The sequence below is a fragment of the Cervus canadensis genome, chromosome 4 (assembly GCF_019320065.1).
Source record: "Cervus canadensis isolate Bull #8, Minnesota chromosome 4, ASM1932006v1, whole genome shotgun sequence".
NCBI classification, from domain to species: domain Eukaryota; kingdom Metazoa; phylum Chordata; class Mammalia; order Artiodactyla; family Cervidae; genus Cervus; species Cervus canadensis.
In genome coordinates this window covers 16,131,084-16,151,577 of record NC_057389.1, presented here as the reverse complement: position 1 = coordinate 16,151,577, position 20,494 = coordinate 16,131,084, and the positions used below count along the sequence as shown (strand labels likewise).

Here is a 20,494-nt window from a genome sequence, read left to right as displayed (position 1 = left end):
AGGAACTGATACTTCTTCACATTTAAAAAATATGCACGTAGCGGCACTTTGTAATATTTGTGTAAAAATAACAAGCCACAAGAATAATGCCAGCCCTTCTGGCTTTTAACTATTCTTAATTGAAATAAGATTAAACAGGTCTAAACTGGCAAATGTTTCCAGAGGCTAACACCAATTGCCTCATTGCATGTGAGACTTCAGAAGCACTTTTTTTGTTGGTCATCTTTGCTATATAGGTGATAAAATATTATTTGGTATTTTAGATGACGGGTGGATTTCTTTTTTATCTGAAGGGCCGTATGATAAACAAAGCATTACATTTCAGACAAGAGGCCTCACACTTTTAGGTTATTCACCCAACCATTCGGCTGGCTCCCACCTACACGGGGTCACAATGCAAAGTAAAGTCACCTCTGAGCATTTTTGTGAACTTCAAGGCCAAACAACTGCATAAATAATCTTCAGGCCACAGACCATCATCAAAGTCTGGAATTTATGCAAATAACTCTGCTTACATTGAACAGATCTGTAAGGCTGTAAGCTTCTCCAACCTAAATAAACTCATAATGGAGAGCTTTAGTGGTACAAGATTGCTCTCTACAGGCCAAACTGCAGAATGACATACAAGACAATTGGAGTGGTGGGGGAAGAGAGATAAACAATGTTTTATAAGGCGTTTACTGACGAGTAGATAACCCCAGAAGAATGCACAGATTTCATAACTCACACTGGGATATGTATGGATAGTTTTTGATCTAAAACTACACTCCAGTTTTAGAGTTCCCTATTATTTCCTACTTTTTTTCTTCTGGAGGTTTCTTTATCTTCTGAAAAATGTAAATTACTTTTCTGCTGGGAAAAAGTTCTGTTTCAGTAATGTATTCTAATACCTCAATGTATACTGAAGCTCTACATTCTACAGAATTCCATAGGGAATATATACTGATAAATTTAATTGTTTTGGGTAGAGTGATCAATTACAAAATTTGGAATTAGTTTCCATGATTTGAACAAATCTCATGAGCAGAAGGGACATTTTATATTATTGATGTAAGATGTTATGGAAAACCCAAACAAACTTGTGAACAACGCAATACTTTCCCCCAGACTTTATATAGCTTTCAAAATCCATTGGTCAAAACTATCTACTTTTAATATTTAGAGTGATTTAAAGGTCATGTATATTTCAAACTGCATTTCTTCTTTAAGAAAATATCAAATACTTTGGTTTATAATAAAGCTCAGATGGAATAACAATAACAATAAAGTAATCTGATTTTTCACTGGAAAAATATAAAATTAATACTGAATTTCAGTAATTTATATAGCAAGTCACATTTTCTGAAATATGGAGAGTGATGTTTAAAATGCAGATCCAGCGAGAGAGGGGAGGGAGGCTCCAGAGGGAGGGAATATATACATAGTTATGACTGCTTTGCACTGTTGTATGATAGAAACCAACACAGCATTATAAAGCAATTATCCTCCAATTAGAAAATATAAAAGGGATAGACAGAAAAAAAAATGCAGATCTTCAAAACTATAAGACAAGTTATTAGAAATGCATTTTCCCTGCAACCATAGAGAAATTCCAACTCTAAAGAGAGTGGGTTTCAAAACTGAATAATATATTATGGTTAAAACACATCAACAATCTGTCACACCATATGTACAAATAAACATACCCCACTATCACTGCACACGCCATAAACGAGGCCAACGAAACATCTGAAAAGGTAGAGCAAATTCCTCCTCATACTGTTACAGACGCTAAATAACACTGTCAACATTTTCTAAGAGATGCATAAAGGAAAAGCTATCATTTTTAACACTGTTATTTATATAGTTCAAACATTCTGCTTGGCCATCTGATAAAGATGTTCCACACATCCTCGATTTTAAAAAACACAATTTAGAGCGTATTCAGGTTGAGGAAGGAAGACTATTCTTCATAATTGGGATTTTGGTATTAAGTAATAAAATTTTAATTATAATATATCTTTGAAATATTTAGAAGTAATAATCTTAGTTGAAATTCTATTAATGAGAGTTCAGATATAACAAAATCAACTAAGAAAAGGCATTGTACTAGTAATGAGTATGCTAGCTTATTCTGATTTATAGCCAACTGTATATTGGTCAGCATCTCCCCCCAACTAAAGAAGAATTTTAAGCAATTAGATGATGTAATAAATGGGTGTAATAGAACCTATAACTTTAAAGGTGGACGTGATGAGGACATTAACCTACAGGTGTTTTTTTTCCCCCACCATTAGTATCTCCTGAAGAGTAAATGTTTTATATATGGTATTTAATTGTATATTATCATAATATAATTATGTAATGATGAAATGATCTCAATTTTATTTTAATTAAGTATATAATCTCTTTATTAGAAATAGTTTTCTATAATTAAATTGTTCAGGAGAAATTTTAGTAAAGATTGAAGACGAACCGTGTAATTTCTAAAAGCAGATTCATAACAAGTTTTCTGTGCAATTAAAATTTAATTCAGCTAACAATATTAATCCTCAGTAAATTGGGTTGTTACTTTTCCAACTGATTTATACTTTGTCAGTCAGTATAATTGTGAACAGAATTAGTGAATATGTTCAGGTTGTGTGAGAGAATTATTAATTAAGGGTAAGAAAAAGTTTTTAATATTGCCCTGTTAGGCAAAATGGATTTCAAAGGCCGTATTATTATTTACCTGGGGCAAATAAATTCATATGTAGAACTCTAATTCTACCATAATGTATTTATTAACCATAATACTGGATAAGAATTTTCCATTGCGTTTATGAAGGCTGTAGGAACAAAATATAAGGCTGAATAATAAAAATTGTATTATGGTGGACACTTTTCCTAAGGCTATGTATCAAAATCAACTGAAATTATTGATCACAAGAAGGAGTACCATTATTCTGTTGCTACAATTGCAATGCACATAGCAAGGTAGCTTTTTTCTTTTTTTACAGTGTTTGTGTATTGTTTTAATGTGGATTTTGTATTGGGAAAATTGCTTATATATGCAACAAAATATTTTCTCTCAGCTTGCAGAAATTTATTTGACATTTTTTCTTATTTATGTATTTTCATTGTTCTCATGCTAAACGTGAATAAATTCTAAAACTAAATTCACATTATCAATATGAATTCTAGACCTATCAGGCCTCCTTCTAGCAAGGAATGTTACTTTTATCTTTGTTACGTTCTCTGCAAAACTTATTGGTAACATACTTTCAGAAAATGCCAGCCAATAAACTACACTAAAATAATTTTCTTTATAAAAGCACAGTGATCTTTGGCATCATTCACTATTTTCAAAGCCATAAAAGAACAGATAACAAATATATGACTCACAAATTATCAATTATGAAAAATAATCTGGTTCAGAAAGCTGCACTAATGCAAAAAGATGGATCACTTGTCACAAACCAATAAAGGCTATTGTTTGTGAATCCAATATTTGATTTTATCATTTATGTTGGGCAACTTAAAATGATTTTTAAACCACATTACTTTTTGAAAAAAAAATTGTTATAAAGGTGAACGTGGGGGTTGTGGGGAGAAGAAACCAGATGTGTAATCTGTCATCCTTGAAACAATTTACCATCTTACACTGAGTCCAGCATACAAGTCTAAATCGCAAAGACCTGGCCAGGAAGGATGGATGCATTAGAAAGAACCCTTCTGTATTCCAGAAAATGGACAGAAGCAGGCAGTACAGCAGACTTTGAGTCTATCCTTTTCATGTGCCTTTCCACTGGCTGAACATCTGCAGCTATGACGTTTCATTATTCAGGGATGTTTAAACTCCATGTTTCTTAAGTGAAGTGTTTATTACATTTCTGCTTTTGCTTATTTTGTTTTACACAGAGGAAAGCACAAGGAGGCTCCCAAGCTTAGAAAACCTTTATGATCGATTCTTTTCCAGACTGTTTCACATTTGTAATTTTATAATGATGGAAGAGGTACAATTCTTACCAACCCAGAAGAGCATCTGCGTGAGTTGCCGGGGCCAGAAATGTCCTGTATGGTGTTATCCAAGGGCCACTCGAATTCCCTCCCTGCTCTCTGATAACCCAGTTACAACCTTTTACACCTGCTTGTAAGTAAGGGCTTGGATGTCTAAGCACATCAGAAATACTTCCCATAAGGCCACTGATAAAATTCACATATGTTATCTGGGGGTGACCCATTCCCTCTCCTAGACAATGGACTTGATCATCAGATGATACACAGCAGAGTGAGTTTCAGGGACATAATAATGGCAGACACAGGCAGAGTGTAGCAGGGACCGTAAGGCAGATAATGGGGAGTGATGTCAGGATAATGATGTGCCCGGATGGGTATCTGATGGGGAGAATGGAAAATGGTGAAAGAAGGGACGGATTTAAGGGTAAAAAGGTCATCACATCCTACAGACATTATCGCACAGTGGGCCTTTACTGTAGACCTCTCCTTTCCTTACTCAGTGAAAAACACTGGAAATTCTGAAATACACAGAAAAAGGGAGATCTCAAGGGCCTAGGTATATATGCCAAAACATAGTAAGAAAAATAAAGTATTAAACCCCGGCTTACCCTTCTAACAGTTTGTTTGAGGTGGGGGTCATGAATGTTGCCTAAGGTGGGGAATCATGAATGCTCTTGGATATATTCCTAGTTGGACACAAAGCAGAAGTGAAAATGAGGTTGGGGGATGGACATAATTGAGTAACTGTTCAATTATGGCAACTGCTAGCTAATGAAGACCTATTACAACTAAGTTTTTAATAGAAAATGTGCTAATTGACTAGGTTGGAGCTCAGAACGAGCATATGGCTAAGATGTTTGATTACCTAGTCTGGTTCCATGACAGTGATCAACTATAAGACTGTAAAAAGGAGGGTTTCTATGACAACTACTGAGCTTGCTGACTAAGGTGTGGGTGACCAACCTGAGCGGTGAGATATTCCAAATCACGCATCTTCCATTAGTTCCCACACTGTGTGACCTGGAGGTTCACCGGCCCAGGTATGTTTTGTCTTGACCCTTACTCAAAATATCCATCTTGTTCTCAGTGTTGACAAAGCTTAAATCAGCCTCTTATGTGAAGAATATTACATGCTTTTTGTTTTTTTATTTTAAATAAAATTTTATTTTATTTTAAAATTTATTTATGTTTTAAGCTATAAATCTAATCTGCTTATTAAAGTGAAAAGTCAACACACTCCACCTAGATCTGAGTCTAGCGTTCAACCTCAGGAGCGATTATAATGATTTCTGAAGTTTCTGGGTGGGGGGTGGGGGGGGTGGGCAGTCTCAAAGTCAAAGTCAGCCTGTCCAGCAACTTTCAGGAAAGGGCAACTTTGTCATCCATAATTTTAGACAAAAACTTTCTTTTCCAGTGTCATTCCAAACTAAAATTCAAAACAGGTGCTTGATGCTAAGGCTGTAACCAAAATATTCCCCCTTATAACCTGCAACTCCGATAAGACTTCCCTCGGAAATATAATGGTTACATAGCCCTTGTATGGCTTTAACAAACCCCTATTTTCTTCCTTCTGCACCATACAATGTGCAGTCTATTTGCACCCATTCAGGACTAAATTACAGATAAAGTTACAGCAAATTTGTTTTCTCAAAAAAGCAGTCAGCCCTAATATCCCTTGAGTAATAAAAGCCTCGTCTTTCATTCAGAACTAGAACTGGCATAATTTTCTCCAAGAAACAAACTCTACTTCCTGTGACAATGGACCTGTTCTTAAAATCTGAATGGGATACAGCTCAATTTGCAGGTGTTCAGGTATAAAGGTAAAAGGGCATTTGACCCCCCAGCTGGCAATTGTTGCTGCGGTAGGTAACTTCGGTTTCCTAGTTATATCATTCTACTAGATAAGCTGCCAGAGTTTTCAGCCCTGAATTACAGAGGTAGGCTCAAGTGAATCAATAATTTACACAGATATATCTCACTCATTCTGATAGTATAAAGATACATACTAACAGTCTGCTGCAACCACAGAACAAAGCCAGAGAGACATTATTTAAAAAGAAAGAGAGAAAAAGAAACCCATTTATCTATGTGAGCAAAAACATTACGTAATAATGACCTCATGGCTTATTAATTTTATTTTTTCAACTGTTTTAACAAGTACTGTGATGAGGCAAATAAACTCTTTATGAATCTCAATAAGGTTGCTCTGGTGAATGTTAAGCTAACATTTCAAACTTTCAGATTGAATTTAAAATAGGATGATGTTAAACATAGCAATATAATGCAAATCACTTGAAAAGATTTGTGCCCCTAAGAAGTTTAGGGTAACTAACTTAACTAAATCCCTCCAATATTTTATTACTGAATTTCAGCATAAAATTACTTTTTAAAAGATGAGAATCAAACACATTTAGGGACTGTTCTCTAAGACTATTGTTAATATAGCCTTATGCTGTTAATTATTACCTGGGGAAAATTACATAGTGTTTTATTCACTAATACTACGACATTTTTATTAACTCATAATCCCTCTGCTAACAATGGTACATTAAGCAAGTTATAATTAAGAGGGCCGCAAATATTAAAAATGCCTACTTTAAAATTCTTCAATCGTGTTAAAGGGAATCTGAGTTCCTCTCAAGGAAAGCAGGATCCAAACCAGTGTGGCTATAATATAAATTAATAATCAATAGCCTAGATGGCTTGAATAATATTTTTGTAAGTTCCTATTTTCTTGTCCTTAAGGATGAAGGGAACCCATGGTCTAAAAACATGATAAAATCTCTCCTAGCAACTTTAATTATAAAAAGTGACTGTTTCTTGACAGATCTGAAAATTTATTTGAGGATAAGATGCATTAGAAGTTGGTGCCTTGCCCATTCTTTTTTAGTTCAAGGCTGGACATACGTCTAGCTGGGACACATGAACTGATTATGTTCAGAGTTGCTTTAGGAAGACTGCAAAATTAATCAGGGCAATAGATTCAATGAGAAGGAGGGTCGCAAATAGAGATAATACTCAGGTACCCTATTTTCCTCCACATGGAGAAAGGATCTTTTCCCTTCTTTTCCAAGGAACCCCCCCACCCCCACCCCCGCTCTGGGAAATAGGATAGACAATAAAAGTCTGAAAACAAGGAAATTGCATGTAGGAGAAAAAAAGCATAGAAATAAAAGAGAGAGAGATCAACTCTGTGGTCTCTACCTAGAGTGATACTTCTACGTGATACTCTGAAGCTGCCTGCTGTAACCAGTTAACATTTCTAGCCTTCCAAGGAAATATACCTAGTCCCTTAAAAGTGGAGAGAGGAAGGAGGAAAAATGGAGTGCCCCATTTCTGACAGTCAAAAGGGAGAGGAGAGAAATGTTCCCACACTGATCTCATTAAGATGACGAGAATAATGAGTGTGAATCTTATGTATGAATCTCACAGTAGATAGAGGAGGGCATAAATGTATCCCACATTCACCCTTTTATGAAGCCTGATATACTACATTTATTCTTAGCTTCATCTGATACTACTGTTGGGGGTTTCTGTTACAATATTACAGCTTTAACTTCCAGTTTTGCCGCTAAAGTCATCTGAGTCAGTCATTCAACACAGCTTTATTGAGTGTGCATGAAAACGGGGAAGATCTGTTAATGGAACTGAAATGCATCTCAAGCAGAACAGCCTGAATTTATCTCCTGTCACTGGTTCTAGTGACGGATTAAAAATACTGAAAAAATGGCATTTTTCATTTTATGATCTAGTTTTTTCCTAGTTGCTTAAACTTAGGTTAAACATTCTAGTCTATTAGAAGTTGAACCCACGTATTATTACGCCTCCCACATACTTTTGGAGGAAGAGCTGTGCATTTTTAGTAAACACCCATGAGAAATTTTTCCTTGTGATTTATCTTCCTTTCTTAGGTCCAGTATAGGATATGTTCAAATAATGATTTTAAGTTAAATTATTTTTTAAAGACTGATAAAAATTTTGAAGATTACATAGCTCTCAGGAACAAAAACCTGTATTGTTGGGGTCCTGTATGTTATTTAAGCCTAAATGATCCAAGGGCCCTCATGCTTAAGAACTTCAAAGCATTTCATATAGATGATTTCATTTAGCTTTCTTCACTTGAGTAACTCCAATAGCAATAAATTGGTGCACCAAGTTTGTAGCAAACTATACCTCACATAATTTATATAACAAGTGGGCAACACCCTACAAATTCTATTAATAATAGTATATCTCAAAGTATGCCCAGATTATTATTAATTCGGTATGTCCAACACTTTGCAAAGGAATATAATATTTCATTTTATTGCTTAATTATATGCTAGAAGAATATTGATCTATGTAATTTTAAAGGAAATTTAGGATTGGAGCAAACCAATGAAACAGAATCACCAGTTTTCCTAGGTAATTCATAATACATACACTTTTTCCCCTGGCATTTATCTGGTCTAATGGAAATTCAGGCATGAACAGGTTGATCTCAGCTACCATTAAATCAATATGGATCAATATAGACGGTTTAAACTGTTTAAGCAACTCATGATATAGTATATGTTTAAAATCTGGGAAATATATTCTTAAAGAGTCTACATTTACTTTTGGGAATGAGTAATTTATACTACTTAGAGGCCAAATGACATTTCTTTGCTTGTCTAAAATGTACCTCCCTCAAATACACAGTGAACTTTTTGTGTTCTCTATTACTATACACACATCTCCACAGTGTTTGGGGGAGCTGTAATGTGATGTGATCACAGCTAGTAGAGAAGTACATCAAGGACAAAATATGCACTTATTACATGAACTGCAGGAATAATACTAAGCTATGCGAGCAAAGATTTACTATTTTGAGTAGACAATTCCAGCCCTTTCAGGTCAACACATTTCTTAAAAAGACATACCAAGAATTTAGAGCCTAATTTTACACTCTTAGAACTCTAGAGAACACTGTCACACACTTGGTTTTCCTTAATTAAGGACAACAACTTATAAACTTCAGGATAAAGATTCTTTCTTTCTCATTCTCTTCCTCTCTTCTCAATGCTGCTGTCTTTGAAACATTCATTGCCAGCAACTGGGGGAGAAGGAGAGTCAATGCTTCAGTAAGTCGCTTTCCCTTATAGCACTTTCATTTCCTCCACCATAAAATCATCTCTAAATTCCCTTCTAACCATAACACTCCATGACTTCACTGGAACACTTAAAAGCCTATACAATCTCCACTTCTGTGGGTCCCTTACCTTTGCCATGAGGCAGATGGGCTATTTGAAGCTAGGACTGGGGTGGGTGTGGTTCTTGGCATTTTCAGCACCAAGCCGTGACTGCACTCTGATCTACTTCCTACAGACGGTATTTCCATTCTACAGCTAGTTCTCTATGAAGGGATTGACAGGCTCTGTGAACGGTTCTATGTCATTACTTATGACATCAGATATCACGATGATTTGTGGCCCCCAAATTGCCTCTATAGGGCAATGTGTCCCAAGGTCAAAGCAATTGTCTTACAAAACAGACACAACTTGCCTGGAGGTTTTTGAGTCTATATGAAAAAATTAAAAGTTTTAATTACACATCAACCAAGATTTAGGACTTAGAAATAAAACTGTGGTAGGAGGCTTACATTCTGAGAATTGAAAAAATGAAGGAAATAGTGCACATCCAGACCAACAGAACCTAGGTTAAAGGTCTCTCCTAAAAATACCAGCCTCCAGGTTGGGGCATGTAATAGTCTCATGCAATGGAAGAACCAAAATCTATATAAAGCAATTTAAGCAATATACAATATTTAAACAAAACAATTTAAACAAATCTATATAAAATAAACAAAGGTAAGTTTTCAACATTTCTGCCTGACTAGAAAAAGTGACCTCAGCTTTCTGAACTTCCACATTTATAAATTAATTTTCTCCTTCACTCATTTCACTTCAACTATATAATAACACCTCTTTTATACAACCTCGTCATAATATTTGTGAGTAACTCATGGGCTACTTGCAACTTTGGCAATCTCTTAAATTAAATCCAAAGGATTTCTCTGATTGACTAGTGAAAACAGTACTTAATTCACCAACATTCTATAACAAAGTTGGATGATATATTCTTGTTTCAAACACTTAAGCATTGCCTGCAGTCGGCTTGGCAGAAACTCTAGAGATTGCTAACTATGGAAAATGCATAGAATTATTTTTATATAGCTAAGTGGGATATAAAATATCATATGTTTACTTATTATTGACAAATTACAACAGTAAAGGTTGTTTGATTCCTATGAGGAACTGAGTAACCAGCCATGTAGAATAGAAAGTAGAACATGTATCCTCACTGTTTTAAATGACTTTTGTATTCCACAACCCCTCTGCCTTCCCTTCCCACGAAGATGTAATAGGTAATCAAGTCTAATGAAGTATTCTTTTATATCACTGACATAATGATATCCATTTAGGAATATAAAGATTATCTATTAGTCATAAATATAGTACAATGTATGGACAAAACCCCTCTAACCCTCATAATGATGGAGATATTACTTAGCCCAGAATTAATGTTCACCCCACTTCTCCATTTCAGTGAAGCACAACAGTGCACCCTTGGAACTGGTGTAGAGGAGAAAGCTCTCAAATGGGTTTTCATAGGGAGAAAATTTAATTCTTCAGCCTCTATGAAGCCAAACAAAATCTCTCTTTTCATTGGACTCCAATATAGTCAATAATTTGGTATAAACATCACAAGTTCTCTTTCCTCAGACTGATTATCTATCAGAATCATTTGCATTGCATGCAAACTACAGAAAATCTAAACTAGACTTTACCACCAAGAGCATGAAAGTAAACATAGTTAAACTCACATTAAACCTCCTCTAGAGCATGTGTTCTCAACGGGGTTGAGATGGCACCCAAGGGGGCAAAAATTGGTTCTTAGGGGAGAGCACAGAGAATCTTGCATATCATAATGATTTGTGGCCCCCAAAGCTCAACACTCCCTGAGAAAATCTTATTCCTTAGTATTTCATTTCTCTCATTAAATTAAATGAAAAGCTTCTCCTTAGGGGAGTAAATATGAAAAAACTGTTGAGAAATGCTGATTTAAAACAAAATAAAAGCCAAGTTTTGTTTGTAAAACCCTTTTCCCCATCCTTAAAATCAGGGTTGCCTTTCATTTTTATCCAAATATCTGTTTACACTTTGATGTGATTTCCATCTTTCGGTGCTGTGAGCTCTTCTCTGAATTTCTCTTCATTACTTCCCTTTGAGCCTGTGGCTGATGACTGGTGCAAACACGAGAAATGGTCACTCTTTCATCTTCACTGCTACTGATCTCTAATGTTACCACTCGCCGAGTGTCAGATCTCTGTCATCACAGCAAAATAGAGGACGCAGTGCAGGGTCGTAACTCACGGGCCTACTACGGCAAGAGTCACTCCTCCGTCTCTATTCACCCTGACTGTAATGTTAAAACACGGCAAAATGATGGCAAGGAAAAGGGCAATGAAAATCTTTCTTAACAGCATTTCAGGTTAGCTTCTCACTTGTTAACTCGAATACACTGTAATTCTAAGGTGTATTTTCATAATTGGTCACAATAGAAAAATCAGACAATAGAAAGCATTCTACCCTTTATTTCTTAATATTTACCCCATTCAAAAGGGCATGAAAACATTTGGAGAATTAAGTCACTGTCTAAAGTATGGTAATGACTGCATTTCTGTTGCAATGTGCAATCTTTCAGAAGAGCTATTATTCTTAGTTTACAAAATTTTACTAAAATAAATTTCATAATTATTCATTTACACTTTCTCTTTTGCAAAACGTTTGACAGAATATTATTTTGGAAAGGAATATGCCTTGCTATGTTGCTTAGAATGTGTGTCCCCAACAATTTAAATTGAAGCTGGAGGGTGGAAAATTCTTCAGAGGACAAGAACATTGGTTTAGGAATCTGAGGACAGACAGCGAAACATCTCTGATTTCATTCTTTTGTCATTTTTAATCCTCAGTCAACTTAATCATAAAATCCAGACTATGCAACATATTTTTTAAGGATCGCATAAAGATTTTGAGGCTGCAACTACAGGATATGTAATGCAAGAAGGCTGCCTGAGGTGAAAGGGATCAGCAGCCCTATGGCCAGAGAGGCCACAAAGAGGCATTGGTGTCATCCCAACTTTCATTGCACATATGACTAAGATTCATGAGGAGGCTAATTCCTAGATTCAACATGGTATTATTGTTATGCTGGTGATACTTGAGGTTTATGTTTGATTATAATACAGTATTACAACTGCACTGTACTTGAAAAAAAAAGTGAAATAATTTCATTTTCTTCAAGTAACCCACAGAATGTCCCCAGATTATCGTATCTGACAACGTCCTGCTTTAGAGAACAAAGGAGGGAGAGTAGAAATGATAAAGAAAGTGTGCGGTGTGTTTTAAGAATTAAATTCTTCTTGTAAATATAAAATAAAATCTAAGAGGAATTAGCTTTTTGGATAGTAGTAGATTCTACAGCTTATGTGATTACCTACCTCCAAAGAGCAGGAGGCCCTTTTACTGACATCTATTAAAATAAACAAAAAAGGGGCATTGGCACCATTTAAAGAAAGCTAAGTGCTCATCTGAGGAAGTGCTACATTGGTGTATGTAACAGCCACAAAAATAAAACAAAAGAATTACACATTTAAATAGACCTACAAAGTGACCTAGAGCAGCACTCCTCCAGGATTAGAGAAATCTAGTCAAAATGCTTTGTCCCATTAATATTTGATTTTGGCTAATTGTGATCAGTCCTAAAATTCAACTCACTTCAAAATTTTGGTCTTTGGTGGGGGGAGTATCACACAGTTGCAAGAATTTATTTGCAATGCTTTGTGAAAGGCAGCACTTTAAAAAACTTATTTTTTCATTGGCTAATGCTTGAAAACAATTTCCTTCCATGGAATCTAGATAAATTTTGGAAAAACGCGTACTTTGAACATCAACTTAAAGTGCCAGCATGTTCATATGAATTGGGCACGCAACCTACTTACTGAAAAGTGTAGTACTAAAAAAAAAAAAAAAAAAAGTGTAGTACTAGAATTTTCTAAGTGTCAATGGCCTCTGATGTTTTAATAGGAATTTTAGGCAACTTTGGAGGTATACAGTCTTCAAAAGCAGTGAAATTCTGTATAGGCTTTCTCTTTCTCACACATTTATGAAGGAAATGCTTAATGTACCTTTAAAATTTGTATAAATTAAATCAGAAGTATTGTTTATAAACTTGGTAAGTACTTATATCAGAGGAAAGCATACATAAAGAAGGGTTGGCAAAAGGTCTTGGAAGTTTAGATTTACATAATTCTAGGAAAATTCAAGAATACATGGATAGGACCATCAGTTACAGATCATTTTACTTTAGTACTTGTTTCTGTGGTTTTCAGGGGTCCTTCTATTTTGCTGATTTGGGGAGAAAACAAAAGTTATGTCTGGAACATTTCCAATTTTTCTGCTGGCACTAAAAAAAAAAAAAAAACAGTAGCAATAACAAAAACATCTATAAAAATAATTTGAAAATTGCTATAGACCTGAAGCATAATTTTGTTGGTGTGGTATTATTGATGCCTCTTAAATTATTTAAATTAGAAATTTCTGTTGAAATCCAAAATTACCTCCCATTCAGCCAGTACAATCCCTCTCTATTGCTCAGTGAAGGCTAAGACTTGAATCTGAACTACGGGAGATCTAGACATGTCTCTCTTTTCACAATAATATTTCTTCTTAAGCGATGCTCCCTTTTCAGTCCTTGAACATGAAGGCCACTTAAAATGTTCTTATTGTTTGTAATAACTTTTAGAAAAATCCATATGCTGTTTAATAGCAGCAGGCTTTCTACACAGGAAGTGCTCGATAGGCTCCTGGGAAGCCTATTGTCTTCAGATCCTTGTACACCAGCCACATCGCCCCTGCAAGTTCGGTTCCTCCTTTGCTAGGCTTCCTCCATTTTACTTTATTTTTTTATCATTTGGCTACAGAGAGCTGCCTCATGTCATTCTTTGCATACATCATCTCTGGTTTTTCTCTTTTGCTGCATAATGGCCCCGCTTTGCTCAGAGTCGCTGTTGTCCCAAGTGTGATCCTTTCCTAAAACGGGGATTGAATGAAGGTGGAGCTCAAATTATCTGGGAGCAAAGGAAAACCCGGCATTTGAAAAGGACCCAGAAAGGAACGAGTAATGAACCAGAGTGGCCTCAATGAATTGCTGTAGAGGGAATTCTCAGTTTTGACACAAAAGGAATGCCTGGATACCAAGGAAAACCTAAGCGGGGGAAATCTCAGTAGGAAGCCTGCCTCGTCCGGCTGGTCAGCCTGGAGGGGTGAAGCTAGTAGCTCTCCAGATAGGAAGAGAAACATATGTATTTTATGAGTAATGGTTAAGCATTCAAACACGCCGTTTTGGAACACAAGGTACTTTGAGGAGTTGACATCCCTTCATAATTCATGTTCATTGTCCCTCTAAGTAAAATATGTGTCTCCCTTTAGTTATTCTGTTAGGAATCGTGCTTTAAAGGCAGGAGGACATTTTTGATAATGCACATCTTAAACTTTTCATTAAACTACCAAATTTAAATTCTACCTTTTTGTGCACTCTGACATTTTTGTCTGGCATTTTCATTAATTTTGCGACATACATAAATGTAGCTGAAATGTTAACTGATCAATACTTTGTCTCTCTCATGTAGCACTAGCGCTCCGTTCCCTAAGGACCACACAGCAGAACAGAAATTAAATGTGTAAAATATCAAATGTTAATGTTAAACACAGCGGCACTTACTGTATAACGACAGAAAAGGCTAAAACAATTCCAAATGGACAGATGGTACCACAAATTATCTACAATCCCATTTAAAGATTAAAGTTTGTCCTGTAAAATAATTCTTTGACGCACACTGAAGTGTGTCCTTTTACTGATAGCTCAGTTGTCCAATTATTTTTGTGCTCATTACAGTGAGAAATGACAGTGTTGAAAAAGAGAATGTGCACTCTTTTTTTTTCCCCCCATGTTGCGCCCACTGACATCCACAAGAACACAAATGTCTGGTCAAGAGCCTGATGAAAATTAAACCCAATTGATGAGACATTTACACGTCTACAATGGATGATTCCCAAAGACAAGCGTCCCTGCCTTCCACATCACATACGTATGTGTATGCTCTTCAGCATACAATATTCATAGTAAAATTTAAAAACCTAATTCATGGCACACAGCAACACGGACATTCCCAGGCACGTGCTTGCTTATATTTCATCCATCACCTTCCAGGCTGATTTCTGTTTCTAATAGAGGCAGCCGGCTTTGAACCTTCCACAGAACACACAGGTAGCAAAAAAAGAGACCAGGGTAGCGCTTCACCTGCATTTCTCATGCTCTCCACTGTAACTGACATCAGGACAAAAAGGACTGTTTTTTCTGTTTAAATCTCACTACTTTACATTTACTTTTGGATGCTAAATTAGAAAAGAAAAAGAAAACAGGATAGGAAAAAAAGGCACTTAAACATTATAAAGTTTACTGATCTGGGCCTAAAACCAAGCAGCATAATGGTACAAACGCATGTGCTCCATGAAGCAGCTGCATTTATGAAAAAGTGGGCCAAGTGGAACCAATATTATAATAATAGACCCGTGATCCATCAACAGGGAATGATGGGAACAATATGTTTGTAACAATGGGGTGCTGCTCATAGCTTCTCCTAATGGAAAGCAGTTCTTTTCAATAAACTGGCCTAAAAAGGCTCTGGTTATGCAATAAGATCTTTGAAACATTTCATTTTTAAGTACATCATTTAATATCTAGAAGATGAATAAAAATCCTACCATGGTGTTTTCTTTTTTCCTGAATCATTATGATGTTAAGATTACAAGGTACATATTTTAAAAGCTCTTTTGGAAAGGAAATAATATCTGTGTGGCTTTGAGCAAGGTACTTAACTTTTCCGTGCCTCAGCTTCTTCCTCTGCAAATCAGGAAAATAACAGTATCTACCTCAAATAAGGTTGCTGGGAATATTTAATTTACTAATGTACGAAAAGCACTTTCATGCTGTAGTGCCTGGAAAAGTTTTTTGGCATGTAAATTTGTGATAGATATTGGGTTATCATTATATAAGGGTCTTTTTATATTAGAATTTAATCTGAGGTTAAAAGAGATGATGGATGGAGGATTATGAAATAGTTTAGAATTTAAATATAAGGTCTAGGAAAAATTACTAAAAGGCATTAAGATAAGCCTATCGTCATTTAATCACTAGCTTTATTAGAGCAAACTCTTATCTATATGGAATCATTGGAGAAAGTTTCTCCACATAAGAAAAATATTTCAGACTGACTGAATTATTGGTTGGTCTATTGATTTAGACAGTCATTTACACCAGGAGCCTACTAAGGGGCTAGATGCTCTGCAGGTGACGCCAGAGGGGCCCCCATTCTCCTGGAACTCCTAGGTCAGGTCCAGATAAATGAAGCAGGTTGTTGTTATCTGCTGTTTTAATGACATTCAACAGACTGAAATCCAATGCTTCTTTTTTTCAATGAAACCATTAATAATATTGCTTCTTCTCAAAATCACTGTTAACATGTTCACACTGTAGTTTCTGGCCTGTTTTTTCACCATCGGTGTCAGGAGTCCCTTTTCCTACCCTTTATTATGGCCTGCCCTGCCCCTCCTTCCTGAAAAGGTCTTGCATTCAGCTTGTTTCACAGGATCGAGTCTGTTAGAAACTGACCGCCAGCTAAGAGAGAGATCACTACGTTTCTTCCCCAGTGGATTTGGACTCCTGTACAGTGAAATTACTCAAGTCCTGTGTAGCTCGGTTTCTCAGAATTTCACTGGCTGATAGATAAATATTTTTTCAACCAGTAGAAAATTGTAAGGGAAGTCCACCATCTTGGATTCATTGTACAGGAGAGACCTCTAGAAGCCAGACGAAGTTTGTGAAGACTTACATAACACACTGTATTACGGAAGTATCTAAAATGAAGGTTCCTGAACAGATGATATAATTATACAGGTTTCTCTGTTTTCAAATGTCATAAATAGCTATGAAACAAAGGAGAGAAACAAAGATGGCAGCATGACACTCTCGGTAGAATATTATTGTGTCTGCTATACAGCCCCCCGGAATCTGGATGTAATGGCATAAAATACACACGTAAACTCAACGTGATTTTTTTTTCCCCTCATTAACATTAAAGTGCCTCTATGATGCTGAAAAACAACAACAAAGTTTGCTTAACAGTACTCCAGTGTATTTATCATGTGAAAGAGCTAAATAAAAGAATATTGAGAGAGGCAGATTTTCTTTTCTAAAACTTAATGATGATGACAGTTGCTTTCTTTAAGGAGACAACAACATGTCTATGGGAAGCAGGCTGCCTAACTTTCTGGTAACTCACAACACAAAGGGACATCCACACTCTTTGTTCCATGTGCTCAGACATTAATGAAAGTCCCATACAAGGCCTGAGAGGAGGACAGAGCTCAAAGTGTTAAACTGATGTGCCTACACTCATTTGAATGGTAATACTAAAACGTTGACTTGTTACTATAATTAAAGCTCTTCTTGTAAGCCCCCCCAGATAAAGTCATAGTCTGCGAAACCTGCAAATATAAGGACACATAAGGGTACTCATATTCTAACACGTATGACAATAAAATGAAAGATTTCAAAAGAACGACTCCACTTAAACTTCAGACTGAAATCCTGAATACGCAAAAATAATGTGAGAGCAGAAAAATCTCAGCTGAAGCACAGAGGAAAGAATTCTTTCAGAATTTCTAGCTTTGCAAGTTGGTCTCATCAGCAATTTTTAAATAACCAAAGTAAAAGGCCACGGGATGGATGTTGTCAGAGGACTCTGGAACTATCAAATTCTCACTTGCGCCTTTTTAAAAACTGGAAATCTCAGAAATAATAAAGTGTCTTACATAGGTAACATCCACTTCCAACTGTGATTCACATATTAAAGTATTACAAATAGCATTCTACTGCCAAAGATTTTCATATTTTGAAAAGCTATCTATAGGATAAATACAATTAAAACGAGGATGATCAAGATTCTTAATTTTGTTTTTGTTTAACACTAAGGACTTTTCTTGGCCCTGCTACTGGGCTTTGGAATTATGCAACATGTAAAATTTTACTTTTTAACTGTCACAGAGAAAATTACACATTGGCTGAGATGTCTTGTATTCCGGAAATCTGAGGCGGGGAGCGGGGATATATTCTTGGACTCAGACCTTGAACAATCCATCAGGTTCCTGCCCACGGCAAATCTGCCCAGTCAAATCTCAAAATAGAAGTTAAAAATGGCTACATCGACATAACTGTAACTAGAGCCACAGAAACAGGCAGCTATGATTACTGAATTTAATGAATAACAATGTAAGTAATACAGTATGATCATACCACAAAAGCAGCGAGGCTCCTTGGGGGTGAATCCCAGTCAAAGCAACTATTAACGTAGTATGCAGCATTTACGAGCACCATGACACAACGCTTCGTTCTGATAAAGTTCCTTAGCAGCAGCTGTAAAGGAAGATGAAAGCCATTATTAGAATTTGCAAGACTGAAATTCATCAGATATGCCACAAAATTCTTCAAGTTTAGTGTGACTTAATATGAATTCAGAAAGTTAATAAAGTTGTAAGAATATACCAAGCAATTTGGCTCCCAAGTTAGAGGGAAAAAGTTTATCTGGAGAAAGTGGGAAGAACTAAATTACAAGAGCAATTTCTGAGTTAAATATATTTGCATAGAGAGTACTATCATGCAAGTTGAGTTACCTCTGTTCAAAAGAAAAAAAAAATTCCCAACGATCAAAAACATTTTTTTTGACACTTAAAATGCTGAGAACCTTATATTTAAAAATTCTGAAATCCTGTGCTTTTAAAATTCTTTAAATGCGTTCATTTCAAGATATTTCAAAATGAAATTGCTAACTTGGGATGTTTTTATTGAGGGGCTTAGAAAAAACCTGTCAAGTATTGCTTTATTATAGAAAAAAGAATATTTTATCACCATTTCAGTAGGATCTCCCTTTCTTCCTATCATAGTCTCATGCCCCTTCTCTCTTTTCCCTCTTCCTCTCTCTCCTTCCCACAATAAATTTTACCCACATTTCTCATTACTTTTTCCTAATTTTGGACTTTAGGGAAAAATGTATGGCAACCAAGTACAAAATATTTCCTTAAAAAAGGTATATGACAAGCTATTATATATAAAATATGTTACAAGAATATATTGTACAACACAAGAAATACAACCAATATTTTATAGTAATGACAAATGGAACAAATCTTTAAAAATTGTGAATCACTATATTGTACACCTGTAACATAGAATATTGCGCATCAATTACACCTCAATTAAAAAAAAGAGACAAAAAATAAACTGTAGATACGGAACAAGATTAAGAGGTATATGGGAATTTCTATAATTAAAAAATTTAAAACTAAGACATGGCTACAGCTGTAAGACAAACAGCCCATATATTAGATACAGGTTCAAAAAATTAAATACAGTTATGTTAATAATTAATTATGTCTGCAGGTTAATATTTTGCTACTTACAAGTATATTTCAATGCTAATCTGGTATTTTAAAGACATAGCTATGTAAAGTTAACTGGGCTCATATGGAAAACATCTGCATATGTATGTACATATAGAAGCATGTACATGCTCAGCAGTTTAAACAAGTTAAAATTTCTTTCAGGCAAAATAAAAAGTGTCCCTATTTGTTTCCTTCTTGGCCCCTAATCACCTTTAAGAGTTTTACTATTTTTAAATATAACTGTGGAAAAATGTAATCTGTATTTCCATTCAGATAGATATTACATTTGTACCTCAGGCACTGTCTTTAAACAACTAAAGATTCCACTGTTTTTGGTGAAGTGATTGGAATAAAAACAAAGTAGTTTTGGTCTTCTAATAGCACAGAAAATTATTAAAGATTTTAACACACACAGATGAGTTCTGTAAACTATAGAGTCTCAAATATATTTTATTTTAGCTGTGTTAATTGGAGTTTTAAAAGGGGAAACAGTGCTCTTTTCTTAACTTCATATCAAATCAAATTTAAAGCTACAAGTCTAACTACAAGATATCCAGTCTAAAATTCCTTCCTGATAGGAAAATCAGGGTTCCTGATTTTCTATTTCCTGCTAAAAATGCCAATAAAAGTTCACTTCTAAAAGATCATAGTCAAAATCTAATTAACAGGAAGGTCTCCCTTAAAAGATAGAGCCCCCTCTCTCGTGGATTAGAGGGAAGAACTATACGCTGGGCTTGCTTTACACACACCTGCATCATACCTGTGGGTGGTCTGGACGTATATTTGAACCTCAGCTTTTGGTGTTCTCATTTACACATTCCATGGCAATCAAATTGTATTTTATGTTCAAAATGATCATTCTTTTGCTAAAGCATGAATACATATCCATTCTATGCAGAGCCTACAGTATCCCCTTTCCTTTCTGACCACCCCCA

At 35.5% G+C, this 20,494-nt stretch overlaps 1 protein-coding gene across 11 annotated transcripts in view; it reads right to left on the bottom strand.

Annotated features, from left to right (window-relative positions):
- Positions 1–20,494, bottom strand: part of MCTP1 (multiple C2 and transmembrane domain containing 1) — a 558,463-nt gene that overhangs the window by 139,428 nt on the left and 398,541 nt on the right. For 10 of the 11 annotated variants that reach the window (XM_043464644.1, XM_043464640.1, XM_043464643.1 and 7 more), the window contains one exon: positions 18,415–18,534. In XM_043464644.1, the coding sequence (XP_043320579.1) occupies positions 18,415–18,534 (120 nt within the window). Of the gene's footprint in view, positions 1–18,408; positions 18,535–20,494 lie in introns of those variants that run through there. The other variant, XM_043464651.1, reaches the window with a different exon arrangement.